This window comes from Bidens hawaiensis, unplaced genomic scaffold (assembly GCF_021521415.1).
Source record: "Bidens hawaiensis isolate Kalapana, Puna unplaced genomic scaffold, B.hawaiensis_p1.1 tig00030772_1, whole genome shotgun sequence".
Classification (NCBI taxonomy): Eukaryota; Viridiplantae; Streptophyta; class Magnoliopsida; order Asterales; family Asteraceae; genus Bidens; species Bidens hawaiensis.
In genome coordinates this window covers 170,213-188,133 of record NW_027495139.1, presented here as the reverse complement: position 1 = coordinate 188,133, position 17,921 = coordinate 170,213, and the positions used below count along the sequence as shown (strand labels likewise).

The following is a 17,921-nucleotide window of genomic DNA, read 5'->3' as shown; positions in this document are numbered from 1 at the left end:
AACCAAACCGGTTTGAAACCGATTATGAAGAAACCGATTAAAACCGTATGTTCGGAGCCGGTTTGTAGTTTTCTCCACCAAAACCGGTTTCAAACCGGTTAACCGAACCGAAACCGGCCAAAACCCGAACAGAAACCGATCAAACCCCGAATTAAAACTGATCGTAACATGGTCAAGAAACCGGTTTCAATCCGAACCGAAACCGATCACAATCTGGTTTTGACTTTTGTTGACCAAACCGAACCGGTTTGAAACCGATTATGAAGAAACCGATTAAAACCGTATGTTCGGAGCCGGTTTGTAGTTTTCTCCACCAAAACCGGTTCCAAACCGGTTAACCGAACCGAAACCGGCCAAAACCCGAACAAAAACCGATCAAACCCCGAATTAAAACTGATCGTAACATGGTCAAGAAACCGGTTTCAATCCGAACCGAAACCGATCACAATCTGGTTTTGACTTTTGTTGACCAAACCGAACCGGTTTCGAAACCAGTTAACCAAACCCAAAACCGGCCAAAACCCGAACCAAAACCGATCGTAGCATGGCCAGGAAACCGGTTTCAACCTGAACCGAACCAATCATAAACTAGTTTTGACTTTTGTTGACTAAACCGAACCAGTTTCAATCCAATCCAATTTTGAGTTTTAAACCGGTTTATACACCTCCCATTAATAATATTCATCCCATGAAAAAAACACCAATAAAGTAACAGTTTCCAAAAGAAAAAGCGGTTCACTCGGTCTCTTTTCCTAAAGCCGAGTGACAAATATCAAGTCAACTTCTAGTCTTTGTAACGAAGTTTCTTTGTAACCACCATGAAACCCACTACAACTTTATATATTTTGTCTTCAAATTATATCTTCATGTATTTAAATCTAACCAAGTACCGTTATAAATTATTTCAAATTCCAATCCATTCACATACCATCAATTTTCATCTATTTCTTCCAAACAAATACATCAATGGCAAAGGTAAACTATTTGTCTATATGTACTTTACTTCAGTTTAGTTTTCATAGTTTTAATTATGACTGAGATTCCTACTATACCCGTATCAAAACTGAGTATAGTCGTATACTGAATAGCGTACTGATTTTTTTTCAGTTTGGTTCTGATCCGTACCCGTAGCATTAAAGATAGCGAAAGCGAATGCTACCGATATCAAAAACATGAAAAACTAATACCATACGCAGTACCGGTATGGTATTAAGTAAAAAATGCTTAGTTATCGATACCGAAAACGAGTTAAACCATATGATGAATGCTCAGTTACCGATACCGTAAGAGCATTCCCATCCGATTCTCTAAAAAGCCCTCTCGGGGACTTTATTAAGAATAAGAAAGAAGAACCTCATGTAAATACCATGGAATAAGGTTTGATCCTATTCATGGAGATTCCATTTATGAGGGGAGTTTGTAAATCATAGGGTGGGGTTTTGAGTGGTTGTGAGTGTAAATTATATGTGGAGAGAGAAAAGGTAGTGATTTTTTGTAAATTTGGAAAAACGGTAATGTTTTTTTGTAAAATATAGGGTGGAGAGAGAAAATGTAACCATTAAGGTACAAAAAAAATATTATTTAATTGTACAGAAGAGAGAAATGTGAAGTATTTTAGTGTAATTATAGAGATGGAGATAGATGATCGGTTGAGAATGCTCTAAATGAGTAAAACCATATGCCGAATATGGTAACAATTTTTTTGGTTCGATTGTGTTTGGTCGGTACTAGTTCAGTACGGTATTTGGTAAAAAAATCTCAGTTACCGATACCAAAAACAAGTAAAACCATATGTCAAATACCGTAACATTTTTTTTGGTTCGGTGCTGGTACCATTGAAAATACCGGAACTAAATGGTATCGGTACCAAAAACATGGAAAAACGAATCCCGTACTGATTGTGTTCGGTTGGTACCGTACCAGTACCGGTATTCCGTAAAAGATGCTCAATACCAAAAATGAGTAAAACCATGCATGAATACCATAACTATTTTTTTGGTTTAGTACCGATCGGTACAAGTACCATTAAAATATGGAAACCAAATAGTACCGATACCGAAAACATGAAAAAACAAATACCAGTACCAATTGTGTTCAGTCCCTACGTTAACAATGCTTATTACTAGTTTTAACCTTTTTTTTTTTAGAAGAAGATCAACGGTGATCAGAAAACCGGAGCGAATGACGGTACTGTAACGGCGATTCTAAAAATCGATATGCATTGCGAAGGTTGCGCTGGAAAAATCGTTAAATCCGTTAATTCTCTCAACGGTAACTCATTTTTGGCACTAATATTATTATCACCTAAATAATATTGTTTTTGTGACACCTTAGTTTCTAATATGTTAGGTGTAGAATCAGTTAAGAGTAGAAATAATAATATGAACGAAATCATAGTGATCGGTAAATTCGATCCAGTCGAACTTTGTGAGAGTGTTAAGGGGAAATTTAAGAGAAAGGTGGAGTTAATATCTCCGGTAACAAAAGCGAAAAATGGCGGTGGTGGTGGCGATGGAGAGCAGAAGAAGCAACAAAAGCGGGTTACGGTAGTTGTTAGCGACAAGAGTGCACTAAAAAAGGTTGGTTGTTATGTTATGTTATGTTTTAACGGTTACTTATTATTTTTTTAAAATTTTGTTGATAAAGTGTTTAAATGTTGTGTTATTTTGTGGTGCAATAGTTAACGGTGACGACGACGGTGCTGAAGGTGCCGTTACATTGTCGAGGGTGTATCGAGAAGATTGAGAAATTGGTTAGGAAGACCGAAGGTAACTATGGATATCATGTTCTAGTGTTGGGATTCTGTTTGTGATAGGGACTGATTTATCAGTCTTGAATACGTAGTATTTGAGTATGATTTATTAGTTGTTGAAGATTTTAGTGACTTAGTGACTTACAATATACTGTGCATGCCCTATGTTACTCTGGGACCTTACTTTATGACCGACATTTTACTAGATACGTTTTTTAGACTATTTTTTATGGTGTTAACTATTGGCGTGAATGTTCACAGGGTTTGTGGAGATGTCGATTGATAAGAGCAACGATTTGGTGACGGTGAAAGGAGCAATGGATATGAACGCATTGGCCCTAGCGATCAAGGACAAGCTTAAGAAAGATGTCGAGATCGTACAAGCGAAGGGCGGTGGTGTCGGTGGAAAGAAGGGGAAGAGTGGTGGCAGCAGTGGCGGCGGCAACAAGGAAGGGAAAGGGAAGGAAAGTGGTGGTGTGGGACCCGCATTTTCGGGGTATAACCAAAGGATGGAGTATTTTCCTAGTCAAGGTCAATACATGTATCCACAGTATGTGAATAGGCCTGAGTATACATTTAATTACATGAATGCCACTCAGATGTTTAATGATGAAAATGCTAATGCATGTGTTGTTATGTAATGGATTGATTATTTGATATGTATATTATTGTTTTAGTTTTTGATCAATTGGATTATAATATAACTGCCTTGTTAATTTAGTATAATTGAGTTCTATTAGTTTAATTGGCAATTAATTCGGACCAAAGAACCTGGATATACATTGATACGAGTTAAAATACATGAAATACAAGACTAGTCAAGGCTATTTTAATTCCCGACAATTAGGAACCTTAGGTTTCTTGAGGGCGGAACAATAGGAGTCCAACGGGCTGAGCTCAAGTCTATTGAAAATTGCTTCGAATTTGCATGATTGATGGTTATCAGTAGTATGTTGATGTCCATATATTCTCTTCCCCCAATATGCCAAGTGAGAAAGATGACTAAATGAACCATTATTGACTAGCATGTGTATGGTGGAGTTAGGCCAAAAGGATTATTTAGTCTAAAAGAAACCTTAACCGGGAAGCGACACGTGTGATATGTGATGGGATGGAGTTAGGCTGAAAAGACTATTTAGACTACCAATCAATTTTGTCATCCAAATTTTCCAAGTCAAACTTTGTGAATAATATCATTCTTCAATGTGAACAACCACTTATGATCTCTTCTCTTCGAACCGAGTTAAACAAGAGCTTTGATACCACTCATTTTAACTAGTCATAAGATTAAAATAATCAAAGACCAAAGAAAATTAGAATTGAAGAACAAACCATAAGTTTGTCCATACGTGATCTAATGCCCGGATCAAATGTTCCATTTAACAAGAGCGTCACATACAAGCCCATAAATGCTCATGCATCAAGACCAGCTCTTGTTGGCTGAAAGAGTTTTTTAACTTAAAAAAAGTCTAAATGATGTTTTTCTTAGTCAAGTCAGTCAAAATGGCTATCGGTGGTTTTTTCCTAAACAAATTGTTCACAATTTACTGGGTTGTGTGGGATGGTCAGGCAGTTAAATTGAAGCCTAAACAGGAGGATTTTAGTTGTGATGGTTGGGCCACACAGTTAATTTAAAGCCCAAAACGGAAATTATAACTGTGATAGTTGGGCCTAGCAAAATGTTTTAGAGGTGAAAATAAATACCAGAATCGGATTTTTTCATACCTAGGTTTTTACTACCCTTAGGGTACAGATAGGGTATGTATTTAGTACCAAAACCAGTACTCGGAACCGGATCCGATTTATACCCGAAAACCGAAACCGGTTTCATACACGGAACCGGGTTTTCCATTACCTGAAACTGGGTTTTTCAAATACCCGATCTACACCAGAAATTACCCAAAAAATACCTTAAAAATACCCAAAAAAAGTGCAGCCCCTTAAAAATGCAATCTATACTCAAAAAAGTCCGAAAAAAACCTGAAAATAGGGTTTTTCAATACCCGGAAATATGGTATTCAAAATATCCGATTTTAGAATTCCCGGACCCGAACCCGAGCTGAGTCATACCCGAGCCTGGTTCCATACCAGGAACGAGTATTAGAATAACCTGATTTGTGCACCTCTAAACTATTTGTTACAAAGGTTTAAAGAATAGATCCAATCGAACTGTTTGTAACAAACAATAACAACTTGTTAAATTTTGGTTCATGCAAATGAATAATATTCCAATATATTAGTGACCCGTTCTTAAGTAACGATTTCTTAAACTTATTTAAACGCACGTACTTAGATTTTAGAAGGTGATGAGACAATTTTAACTAACATTATTAATAAATGCTAGCTATCGTTCATCTCATATACGTTGATAAGGTCAGCTTCCTTTTGTTGTGGTGCCATGTCGCTCAAATTTGACACCTATAATGTATTCATATGTAATCGTTAACCTGAAAACATATTAATCAATAAGAAAGACTACTTTGGGTGTAGAGTAAGTCAATCACGCTGCTAAGCGAATTTATGTTGCGACACTTTATTCAAATCTCATATATCATTCTGTTCACTTGGAAGATACTAGGACAAAGAATGCTACGCCACAAACCACACCACTGTACTTTGGACGCATTGGTTTTTGATAATAGAGAAACTCCGCGGTGAAGCATGCTTGAGGGAGACTAATTCCAAGTTGTATAGAAATATTCGTCTAGCAACAAAAGACAAATCCAAAGTTGATGATATTGGTTGGTGTAAAGGGTCGAATGTAATATATGTATTCTTTGTTTTCTAAACATTTAACTTTACAAGTAATTACTATATGTGCAAAATTAACCCAACGGTTAGTACAAAGAAAGATGGTGATTTCAAAGGATACCATAATCGGACTACCTAATATGTACTTCATGCATTTGTCCTATTTGTTCTCATATTCAAAGTTAATACTTAATAGCAGTGAAAAAGAAAACAAAACCAATTATTGTTTTATTTAGGCCACCCCCTACCATTTATAAAAAACGCAACTTATAGTTACTAGACACTTTGCATTAGGCGTACATACCTTTTCTATATGAGCATTTATGCTACATGTACTTGCCATATATCAAGGGGGTTCTAAATACTTTTAAATATCATATGATTGGTAATTTGTATATATTCCAGCAAATGCTTAATATTCTCAGTGTCGAACCCAGAAAGTTTTCTCACATGGGTCAATTGACTATCAATATATACTTACAGGGGTTTGTCGTAATTTTTACACTATAATAGCACTAAAAACATTTTTTACAAGGGACGACCGACCTTCATACCACAAATTTGAATTTAAAATTTGTGGGTGTGATTCTTAAAAAAAAGTTTTGTGATGTTAATTTGATGATAAGCTATTATAATTGGGGTACAAATATAATAGTTTGAAATAGACCGGAAAAGATCATGGTGAATATTATCCTCTGAATGAGATAATTTGATATGATGGTTTGACACAGAATCAAAATTCTATGCAGCACCCTTCTCATCTCTGCCATTTTCCAAAACTTTATGTGACAAAAAATAGTTAATTTATTACTAAAGGGGGTTATGATTCCAGATGTGAAGTGTTCATGAAATTTATGTTTAATTATAGAACTTGTTTGTCAGCCTGTCTCATTAAAATGAAAGACTTCACTGGAAAAGACCTAGTCCTGGCATGTTATTATTATAATTATTTTATTTATTTATTTATTATTATATTTTGCAAGCAGCTCACTTTATAGCTAAAAAAACACAATCATGTTATACTATTGTTATGGTAAATAATATATACTCTCTTAGGTTAAAAGACTGAAATATCGTTCCATTTAATAGCAATATATAACGGTATTAGTCTTTGGGACTGAAATGATAAGAAATGTAAACTATAAAGGATTATAAGAATAAAAAAAAATAATTTGGACTAAAAGTGATATTATCATCAAAACGCATGTATGGAAGCCCAAAATCGTAGTCACTTAAACGTTTTAATTTAGGAGTTAAAATCAACCTGTTCTTTATCTAATTTTAGTTATTGAATATTTTTGAACTACGAAATATTATTAAAAATAACCTAGCAAGTGCTAGAAAAAAACGTGTAAAACACAATGAGAGGAAAAATCACCCCTCCAAAAATACGCTCAACACCACACCCCTAAGGTTATAACACCTAATATATTACACATAAGCCACATAGGGGTTTATAGCCAAGTTAACTCCAACTAAAATATAGCCAAGTTAACTCCAACTAAAATTGAACCGGATTTGTTGAATACTTGATCAATTCTGGTTCGTTAATTTTATTATTATTATTATTTATTTATTTATATCTATTTCTATATACATGACCATACAAATACATATAATTTAGTTTGTTATTATTTAATTAAATGATTTCAATTCTGAATTTCGATTTTGATAACCCATCATATGTTGGTACGAAGTTAGGCTGGCATGAGAATAAGTAGGGGTAATATGATGTTAAGAAGATCCTGTGAACATCATGATATTTTGGACCACATCAAGCTGGTTGCTTCCCAAAGGGATTGCCCAAAGGTATTAGATTCACTTCACAAATCACAAGTACTTTGCTTACTTTTTCTAGTTTAAATTCTAATAAATATTTTATTTATTTAATATAACATTGATCTTAACAAAACTGAAATTAACCATTTTAACCAAACAAGCAACCATTTAAAAACGGTTTATGTTTGACTGCACTGACACTTTCTTATCCATGTTTTATAATTATAATACTAATTATGATTACATCAATTATCCTATTAAAATAATATCCTAAGATCTGATTTGTAACAAAATTATATAATATTGCAAGTATTATGTTAGGGTATTAGGGAAAGGGGATCTTCATGGAAAGTGCGGTGGCGGTCCAATCATTTTGAGTGCCTAAAGCCAAAAAAAAAATCAAAGCTCTAATTACATAAATTATAAATTTAATTTTAAAATTTATCATGCGATTAATCGTGTTATAATTATAATACTAATTATGATTATATCATTATCCTACTAAAATAATATCCTAAGATCTTATTTGTAACAAAATTATTATAATATTGCAAGTATTATGTTAGGGTACTAGGGGTAATGGGATCCTTATGGAAAGGGTAGTGACGGCCCAACCATATTAAGGGCCTAAAGCAAAAATCAGGGCTCTAATTACAGAAATTATAGATATAATTTTAAAATTTATCAAGCGATTTGTCGTGTTATACATATAAAATCACAAAATTTTAAACCAAAGAAACAACTAAAAGACAGTTTCATTCTAGAAGACTCGAACCTGGATTGAAGTAAAAGCCTCATGAAGACAGATGCCGTGTATTTTAACTACTGGGGCAACATCTAATAGTGTTTTATTTGTCGGTTATAGGATTTAAATATGTTTATCTAAATATATACATATATTTAAACTTTTTAAACGGAGTTTTTTTTTTCTTCAGTGGTCTTAAGGCCTAGCTTCACTCAACAATATTGTTGGGCCAGCTCTGGGAAAGGGTACCGACCAATAAGAGACTGATCCCTAATTTTAAACATGCAATCGTGCATCACCTTTCTAAGATAATCGTGCCTAGCCATAGACTAGACGTTCGAACTACAAAGTATAAACAACCCACATAAAAACAATTTCAAAATAGCCCTTTACCATCAACCACTAATTTACATTCTAAACTATGCATTAGGCCACCTTGACTTTCCACTCAAGACGAAATTGAATAATAGATTGACAATTCTAACTTAACATAACCTATGTATTTTGCTTACTAAAAATGTCTAGCAAAATCCGATAATAATCAATTAATAAAAGGATTAGAGCATCTAATTATGTTCCAAAAGTTTAATCCAATTGTAATCAGTAATGTTAAGATAAAACCAATCATGCTGAACAATGGTCAACTCTCTTATCTAGTATATGGTCCCTACCAACTTGCTTTAGCATAAAATACTTAAAAAGAAATTATTTAAATTATTCAAATGATTGGGAGTTCATAGTATGTATATACATATTTCGTATTCATGTTACTCGTATAATTTGATATTATTATATTACATATTAAAGGATAACTTGTTGCTCCAGTGATTTTGGTATGGTTTAATTAGTGGCTGTCGCATGACAGTCATTAAGTTTTTTTTTTTTTTTTTTTTAATATTTTAAAATCTGTAACAATCATAGAAGTTGGTGTGGTGGTAGTGTAGTGTCGTGGTGAACTCAATGTTGTAAAAGTAGGTTTACAAGGCCGAGTATTCCCCGAGTAGTCGCTACAAGGTACGTCGCCGAGGGGAGTTTCTTTAACTCCGCTTAATTACTAAGAATCGATCAAAAATAGTCAACCTTAGCCAAAATCACATTTAGTTGGTAAACTTGAGCCGATTTTGACTTAAAAAATAAAGTGTAATTCTTATTTCTATAACATTAAAGAACATATATCATTTTTTTTAATTAATGACTAGTAATTATTTGAATAATTTATTGTGTATTTCTTCTATTTATCTTGATATTTACATATTTTGTTATAAATATTAGTAAAATAATGATATTTGACATATATATAATATCCAAAAATTAATTTTCTTTATATTTATCATGTCTGAGTACTCTCCGAGTACTCCCCAAGTACTCCGAGTACACCTGACTCCCCAGTCCACCGCCTAGGGTCTGCCTAGCGACTTTTGCAACCTTGGGTGAACTGCAAGTTGAGAGTTTGAACCTGCTGTTGGACCTTTTTTTTTTCCGTTTTTTTGGTTCAATTTTTTGTTTTTTTAAATAGAAATAGATTTTGTATTTATAGATTTCTTACTAAATCAAGTAATGGAAAAGGTGGTGTGGTGGTAAAGCTATTATAACGTACTATGTTTTATGTGTATTTGAATCGTGTGACTGGTGCGATTGTTGCAAGGTGGAAGATAGACGATAAGCGCTGGTGTTAAACGTACACTAAATTGCCTAGCTAAACATAGCACCATAAATGGAAGAAACTTTTGTAACAATTAGCAAATCGCATGTACACACTGCCTAGCTAAACAAAGAAACAACTATGACGAAGGTATACCGCCCACCTAGCTAAACGGAGAAACAATTAGAACAAAGGTACACCGGCGCAACACGCCGGGATCACACCTTGTTACTATATGACAAATAAGATGTTTGGTGTCGCAAGTTCTCTATTGGGCCACTTGACAGCACCAAATTGGTCCGTAAATTTTATTTTTGTTTTTTAGGTTAGTCACCGTAACGAACATAACGGAAACCGACTAAATTTCCTTAGACTCACCACCTCAACGCCTGGGATCGACAATGGTTGGGTTTTATCAGCGTTATATTTTACCGACTGATGCCGCCACATTGGTCCGCCTCAATTTTTATAATTTTTTGTTTTGTTTTTGTTTTTTAATTTCGGTACAATAACGCACGTCACCGAAACTGACTGAATTTGCGTCAACTTATCGGCTCAACCCTTGGGTTTTACCACCGTCTGAGTTTTACTGACCCGCCCGGCACAACGCACCGGTTAAAAGCCTAGTTGTTTAATATTTATAAATAAATAGTTGGAAATCAAAATAACTTACCATTAAATAAGAAGAAAGCTAGTGCCTTTAAAGTCCTAAACAGCAGTCCATGGGACCATTTGACCGCCTCTTAATGCTGAGCCGTGAACGATTTGAATTGTAGCGTGATAGACGTTTTTAAATGGAACCTAATCTCATATAATTTTTTACGTGTACATATATATATACGTACACGTGTACATAGTTACATAATACATACATATATGGCCAATTGAATTTTATTAATCTCATCTTTTTATCATTGACTGATAATAATCTCAACTAAGAGGTTAGAGATTTGAGCTCTGAAAGAGGAGAATTTTGTCAGGCTCACTTACAGGATTGTATTGTAGGGATGTAAACGAACAGAATGAACACGAACAAGACCTTGTTTATGTTCGTTCGTTAAGAAAATAATGTGTTCACGAACACTTACCGACAGAGATTTTATGTTCGTGTTCATTCATTAAGGAAATTAATGTGTTCACGAACGGTTCACGAACACAAACGAACACAAATAAAATCGGCAAAGCCTAGAAGATTGAGACCGATGTATTCATCAATGTGAATAATGAAAGCCTGTAAACAAATCGAATGAACACAAACAAGGGCATGCTTGTGTTCGCTTATTTAACTTTAAAGAACACGGACACTTAATCAAACTAATATTTATATTCATATCCGTTTATTTAAAAAAAGAGATTTATGTTCGTTTGTTTAAATTTTAAACGAACATAACTGAACAAAGATAAACGAACAGACATAAACGAACTTAAATGAAAACACTTAAATGCACACAAATTAACAAATATAAAACCTTTAAGCAGATAACATATCCAGATAAATTTAATTATTTTCTATTAATACATAAACGGATAGATATAAATGAACATAAACAAACGTTCATGAACATAAATGAACGAACGGAACATGTGTTCATGTTTGTTCGCTTAATTAAATGAACACAAATTTTTTGTTCATGTTTGTTCGTTTATTAAATAAACGAACATAAACGAATTTCCCGCCAAACGGTTCACGAATAGTTCATCGAACATTTGGTTCATTTACGGGCCTACAGGATTGGAAGTGTTCGTCGTAAAAAAAGTGTTTAATTTATTTTTTTTTTGTTGCTTATTAATTGTGCGTGTGTTGAAGGGAAAATTCCCAAAATAAGTATTTGTAAAAACAAATTTATAGTTTTAAGTATCATTTGCAAAAAATTTCAAAAATAGGTATTATAAACTAGTCGTGACGACTAGTTTATAGAAACAATCCGAACTTGCCACGTGTCCTTAAACTAACCGTAACGAGCACGTTCACTAATCAATTACTCGTCACGACTAAATAAGTTTCATGTCTCATAATCAACACCCACGAGTAATTCATAAGTCCTTTAGTCGCGACGAGTAGATTATAAGGTTAAATTAGTCGTGACGAGTTGACTACTAATAAACTACTCGTGTAGGGAATGTAAATCGAGTAAACTAGTCGTCGCGACTAAAGGACTTTTAAATAACTTGTGGGCGTAGACTACGAGGCATGAAACTTATTTAGTCGTGACGAGTAAATGATTGGTGAACGTGCTCGTTACGGTTAGTTTAAGGACACGTGGCAATGTTTAATTAGTTCTACAAACTACTCGTCACAACTAGTTTATAATACCTATTTCTGAAAATTTTTGCAAATGATACCTAAAACTAAAAATTTGTTTTCGTAAATGCTTATTTTGGGAATTTCCCTATGTTAAATTCATGTTTTCTCTACTTAAATTTGGAGCTGGTTGGACGAATATGAGATTGCATATTATATATGCATATGGTTTTAGTTCTCATTTTCAAACCTATATTAATAATCGATCAACGTCAAACCCACCTAACTATTAAAACGTAAGAACAAATAAACATGCAACACATTAACTTTTCTCACTCTTTAGAAAATATAAAAATAAACCCCATTGTATGTCCCTACAAAGTAAGTTTTGTTCAAGAAATGCGCGAAACAGTGAGATTGTGTTTAGGGCTGGCTGAACTATTTTAGTAAAACTAGATTTTTTTTTTTTGAATTTATCTTGTTTTCACTCCAAATAAATCAAGATATTGTTATCATTCTTTGCAAATACATAATTAAGTAATACAATTTGTCACATTTTTCCAGACCTAATTCAGTTTAAATGCTGCAAATCACACGTATTAAGTCAAATCCTAAATTACAAATGTATAATTATTAATTTTATTTTGAAAGCTAGAGGACTTAGAAAGTGAGGACCTAAAACCTTAGGCTGAGGGGTGTGGGGGGCTCTAACGGGGGCGCGAGTGGGGGCTCCAGCCAATAATATTGTGACGTGTGGCAGAGAGAGAAACTGGATAAGATGGGTGATGGAGCCCCCGCTGGAGCCCCTGGCCCTGGTGTGGAGGGGCTCCAGCAGGGGCTCCAGCGGATTTTTTTTTTATTTTTTTATAAATATATTCAAAAAACGTATTATTAAAAAAACTCATAAATTATTAAAAAAAACACACATTAAAAAAAACACATTAATATCTAAAAATAAAAAAAAATTAAAGTACTAAAAAAACATTATTCTTATTCTTCGGCTTGGTCTTCTTCGATCAACCTCTTTCGGATACGTTCCTTTTGCCTTTCCATCAGCATTTGATCGACCGGATTTAGGTTACTGAAGTCTCTTGTAAGGAAGTCCAAATCTCTCATTCTTATTCTTCGACTTATTCTTCAGCATTTGATCGACCGGATTGGTCTGGTGACGACCATAAATCGTCGTAACTATAACCTGAATCTAGGTTTGGGTACCAATTTCCAGACATGTTTTTAAAAAAAAGTTTGGAAGATGGGTAATTGTTTTATGTGATTTTGGGTGTGGTAATTGTTTTAGGTGATATTGGGTTTATATATAGGAAGAATAATTTTTTTTTTATTAAATTAAAGAGCCCAACGGCTCATTTGTGTACACTCCAACGGCTATGTCAAGCACCCCAATGCTCCTTTACGCCACCTTTCTCCCGCGACCCACCTTGCGACTGCTTTGAATTCCGCGCTCGCGCCCCTCTCGCGCCCCGGTGGTGTGGTGCTCGCGCCTGGGGGCGCGAGCGGAGGGGCTCTCGCGCCCCCGCTGAAGCCCCACACCCCTCAGCCTTAGTTTCATTTTATTGTCTCTAGAAACGGTGCGCTCGCGCCCCCGCTGAAGCCCCACACCCCTCAGCCTTAGTTTCATTTTATTGTCTCTAGAAACGGTCCTGAATGTTTTACATTTATACTATTTTTAACATGTAACGTGTATTTACGTTTATTTATATACGCATGAAAAATGCAACTCGGAACCGTGGTGGCTTAATTACATTTATATACGTTATCTTTTACTCTCTCTCTCTCTCTATATATATATATATGACATGTACATACTCTCCTTTGACAGCATGCAATTCTTATAAAATATATGCAAGCTTTTTTGGAAATTGACAAAATACTTTGTCACACTTGATCTTGTACATATTCTCAAGTTACCTATAAAAAAATTAATGCATACTTGACCATCTAGAAGTAAAGGTGACACTTTAACGGGTAAACCTCTATTAAATCAAGACCATACTTAGCTTAGGTAACACTTTTAAATTGTGTGTTTGGTATTCTGGCCGCCTTGACATTATGACACATTGCAACGTTTAAAATCAAGCTATTATAATATACGTTATTGGTTTTAATTAAGACACAAAACTATGCATGGACCGATTATGCTTATAGGTAACTAATAATAACAAGGACAGAAGGTAAGATTAGCTTTTAACATCACTGTCACAAAAGTAGCAATTTAACGGTGAAGTCAATCTGTCGAGGTCGCATCACACAATGAAAGGGTATACACTCTTCATGGGGTAGTTCGTACATCAGTGCATTGACCACCATCGTGTCATCTAGTTCCGGAGGAAACCAACACAAATGCGGTAGCTAGATCCACGAGTCACTGAGTCAGGATCAACCCTGTGACCTCAAAGGCCCCGTTGGACCAAATAATCTACTGTAGAAGTTTTAGATAATAGTTATATATCATGGTTAAAAAAAATTAAAATAATATGAAGAAAATATTAAAAAAAAATGACAAGAAAAGAACTTCACTTTTTAATATCTTTCCATTGATTTCCATCATTAAGTACACAGATCAACACAAACCCATGCATTGAAACTGTGTCAAAGTCCCTAATAACTTCCTCTAGGAAACCAAAAAAACACCCTGAATGCTCTTTCAAATCCCAAGTACCTAGTGATCATCTTGTCTTAGTTTCCAATAATTACAACAAATTAAGAATTAAATAACCTAATAATAATAATTAATAATAAGAGCACATCCCCTTTTGATAATGTGTTGACTTGTTTTCATCACCATCATGGAACAAGTAGTTGCTAAAGTTGAGTTGCTCTTTCACATCCTCAAGATCATTTTGCAGTGGGCTTACATGATTCTTGATCATGAAACTTTGGCTTTGAATTTGGTTTCCAACACCATGATCATGATAAGTTATTTGATAATCTTCTTGCTTGATTTGATACTTTTGCTTCCCTTCATGATCTTGAGAAGATGAACAAGCTGATAATGGATAATAATATTGTTGCATTGGACTGTTGCAAATGCTTTGTTGATCATCTTGGAACCCTATATAACTAAAACAGTTATCATTAACATTAACATTAACATTGTTGTTGCACATAGGAAGTTGTGGTGGTGATGAGTGAAGATCAGTCACAACACTATTGTGATTATCATGAACAAAGAGAGAACTAGAAGTGTTGTTGCCAACATTCATATAGTTAGGGGTAAAGGTGTTATAAAATGATGATGAATTGTTCAAGAACTGGTGTGATGTTTGATGATCATTTGATGGTGGTAGTGGTTGTTGAAAGGGCATAGATGGAAAAAAAGTTGGTTTTTCTTGAAGGGAAGGAAGCATAGTCATAAGCTTCTTTTTCAGTTTCGTGTTCCAGTAATTCTTGATGTCGTTATCTGTCCGTCCCGGTAGCTGAGCTGCTATTACCGACCATCTACATATTCATTTTTGGAAGCATTAAATTTAGCAGCCATAGTTTGAATCATTAAAAGAAAAAGAAGTGATTTTTACACCACACAAAGTAAAAGAGTAGTGATAATTACATGTCTATTATCTTATCATGCATGCACCTATAGTTTTCAAGATATTATTATAGAATCTTTTTCTATATATTATTAATCAATATAAAGATCCAAAAGTTGAAATGAATTAACCTGCTACCAATGCTAGCATACAAGGTGTAAATGATGCTATCTTCATCATCAGAGAATTCTCCATGTCTAATATTAGGTCTTAAATAATTTAACCATCTTAACCTGCAACTCTTTCCGCATCTTCTTAGACCTACAAAAAACCAAATAATATCACAAGTTAGAAGCCCTTGTATGCTTAGCCGATGAGAGCTTTCCAGGGGTTTAGCCAATGTTCGTCGTTTAACAAAACACGAAGAAAGAAACCCTTAAGTTTCTTCAAGAAAGACACAAAAATTAACTGTCTAGAGTGAGAAACATACCAGCTTTTTGAGGTAGAGCAATCCAATTACCACCAGTTCCATGTTTCTCAATAAAATCTTTAAGTTTTGCATCTTCTTCAGGAGACCATGGACCTTTCTTCACATTAGCTTTGTCACAACAAGGGGCTCTCCCCATGTCTCTCTCTCTTTGTTTCTCTCTAGTGTATCTTAGTTGGATATATATATTTATTTTCTCTCTCTAACTTCAAATGAATTGATAGATATATGTTTGGTGGTTTTGCTAGTTGGCTTTTTATGAAGGGAGAGACTTTGTTGAAAGTCAGTAAAGAAAAGATTACATAAACAAGGTAACACAAGTCAAACTCAAAGAAGGAGATTGGCTTATTAAAATTTGGTGTATAAAGTATTAGTTATTAATTAACTATTCATTTCAAATAAAAGTTTTGTTTGCTTGTTGTAACATCTTTCCCACAAAAGAAACTTATCTTTTCATTTTTCAAGTTTTCAAACTCATGGACTAGTTAGGTTTCATACTTTTATACGAAATAAAAACAAAATTTTGTTATAAAATATTGTCTCGATAGAAATATTCTTTTACTTCTTATTTAACCTATTCTTTTGAATATCACTCTTGTGCTAATATTCATTTTTCCCCGGGTGTACAACTTTAATGACGTCATATAATTATAATGATGCAATGCCGACTTAATTAATATAAGAGCATCCACGGCCTTGGACGTTCACAAACCGCTACATCAGCGGCACATAGATCCTATACTTTAATCAAAAACTTCGACTTTCTTCCACAACATTAAAACTTCACAAACCGCATTAAAAATTATTAAAATTGTATATATATCGAGTATATATATGAATGAGAGAGAGAGAGAGAGGGTGGCTCCCACTTCCCCGCCCGTCTTCTAGTTTCCAGACACGTACAAATCACCGGCCACCACTTACCCAGACTTTGCTCCACATCGCTTGACGCCCTTGCGTCTTCGTTTGTCGTGTGCCACGTTGGACGGACGGCTCCCACAACCTAGCGGTTTGGGTGCGCTAATTTTTATCATATAATGATTATTTTTGAAATAAAATCAGTAAAGTGGAAATAAACTAAGACTTATTTCATATATATATATATATACACACACGTGTAATATTGGTGGTAGGGGTTATTGGAAATCATAACATATGCAATTTGCAATTGCCATCTATCAACCTTCTAATTTACTTCTTTTGCAAGAACATAAAGTCAAGTGATTAAGAAATCAAATAACAATTGATAGCTATGAAATAGACATGCCTCTCAATTGTCGCACTTTCTAGAACATATTTACTGTTAATTAACAATCATTCTTTAATTATTATATCAAGAAATACAACATAGGCTGCTACATGCATAATATATACTTGATTTATCCATAGATGGCAATAAAACTTGAAAACGATTGGAATACCGAAATATTTAGGACATTTATAGGGTCAGGTATACGTATTTGGGTACCACATTACTTTTGAAACATACTTTTTGTGAGCATGGAATTTGATGATATACACGTTTTTTATTATAATTCCTACATAACTTTCTTTTATTTTATTTATTTATTTTAAGTATATGCAATATTTATTTTTATTTGTTTAATTGTTGATCAAATCTCACAACTCCCATCGTCGCATGTACAACAATAAATGCCCGAAAAATTTTGGGCCGGTTATATCAAAAATATTTTTAACAAACAACTGAACAAGTGTATCATAAAGTTGTGGGTATACCCAATATCCAACAGGAAACATGCAGTTAGATACTCCAAGGCTCGCGCTGAGTTATATGGGAACAAACTATCATGTATATGTTTTATTGTCGAGTCGTGCGAAGTAAAGTTTATAGTTTGACACAAATAACTAATTCTGATTCCGTTATCCATTTAAGGGAAAGAATCAATATTCTTTGAAGACCATTTTGCAATTGCTATATCACTGATTTAATTTTCTTTAATATCATAATCATGTGAACGTCGTCGTTGTATACAAAAATCTGAAAATCAACAAAGATACTATGTATTATATTAAAATA

The 17,921-nt window shown here is 34.1% G+C and overlaps 2 protein-coding genes across 2 annotated transcripts; one reads left to right on the top strand and one right to left on the bottom strand.

Annotated features, from left to right (window-relative positions):
- The first annotated feature begins 966 nt into the window (after positions 1-966).
- LOC143580958 (heavy metal-associated isoprenylated plant protein 3-like) lies at positions 967-3,393 on the top strand. The gene is made up of 5 exons (XM_077063858.1): positions 967-975; positions 2,148-2,271; positions 2,350-2,540; positions 2,681-2,768; positions 3,014-3,393. The coding sequence occupies exons 1-5, from the start codon at positions 967-969 to the stop codon at positions 3,391-3,393; spliced, it is 792 nt and encodes a 263-aa protein (XP_076919973.1).
- An 11,172-nt stretch (positions 3,394-14,565) lies between these two features.
- LOC143580953 (uncharacterized) lies at positions 14,566-16,153 on the bottom strand. The gene is made up of 3 exons (XM_077063854.1): positions 15,887-16,153; positions 15,588-15,717; positions 14,566-15,367 (listed from the first exon to the last, which is right to left on the bottom strand). Exons 1-3 carry the CDS (start codon positions 16,020-16,022, stop codon positions 14,659-14,661), a joined length of 975 nt encoding a protein of 324 aa, XP_076919969.1. The 5' UTR covers positions 16,023-16,153; the 3' UTR covers positions 14,566-14,658.
- Positions 16,154-17,921: the final 1,768 nt, after the last annotated feature.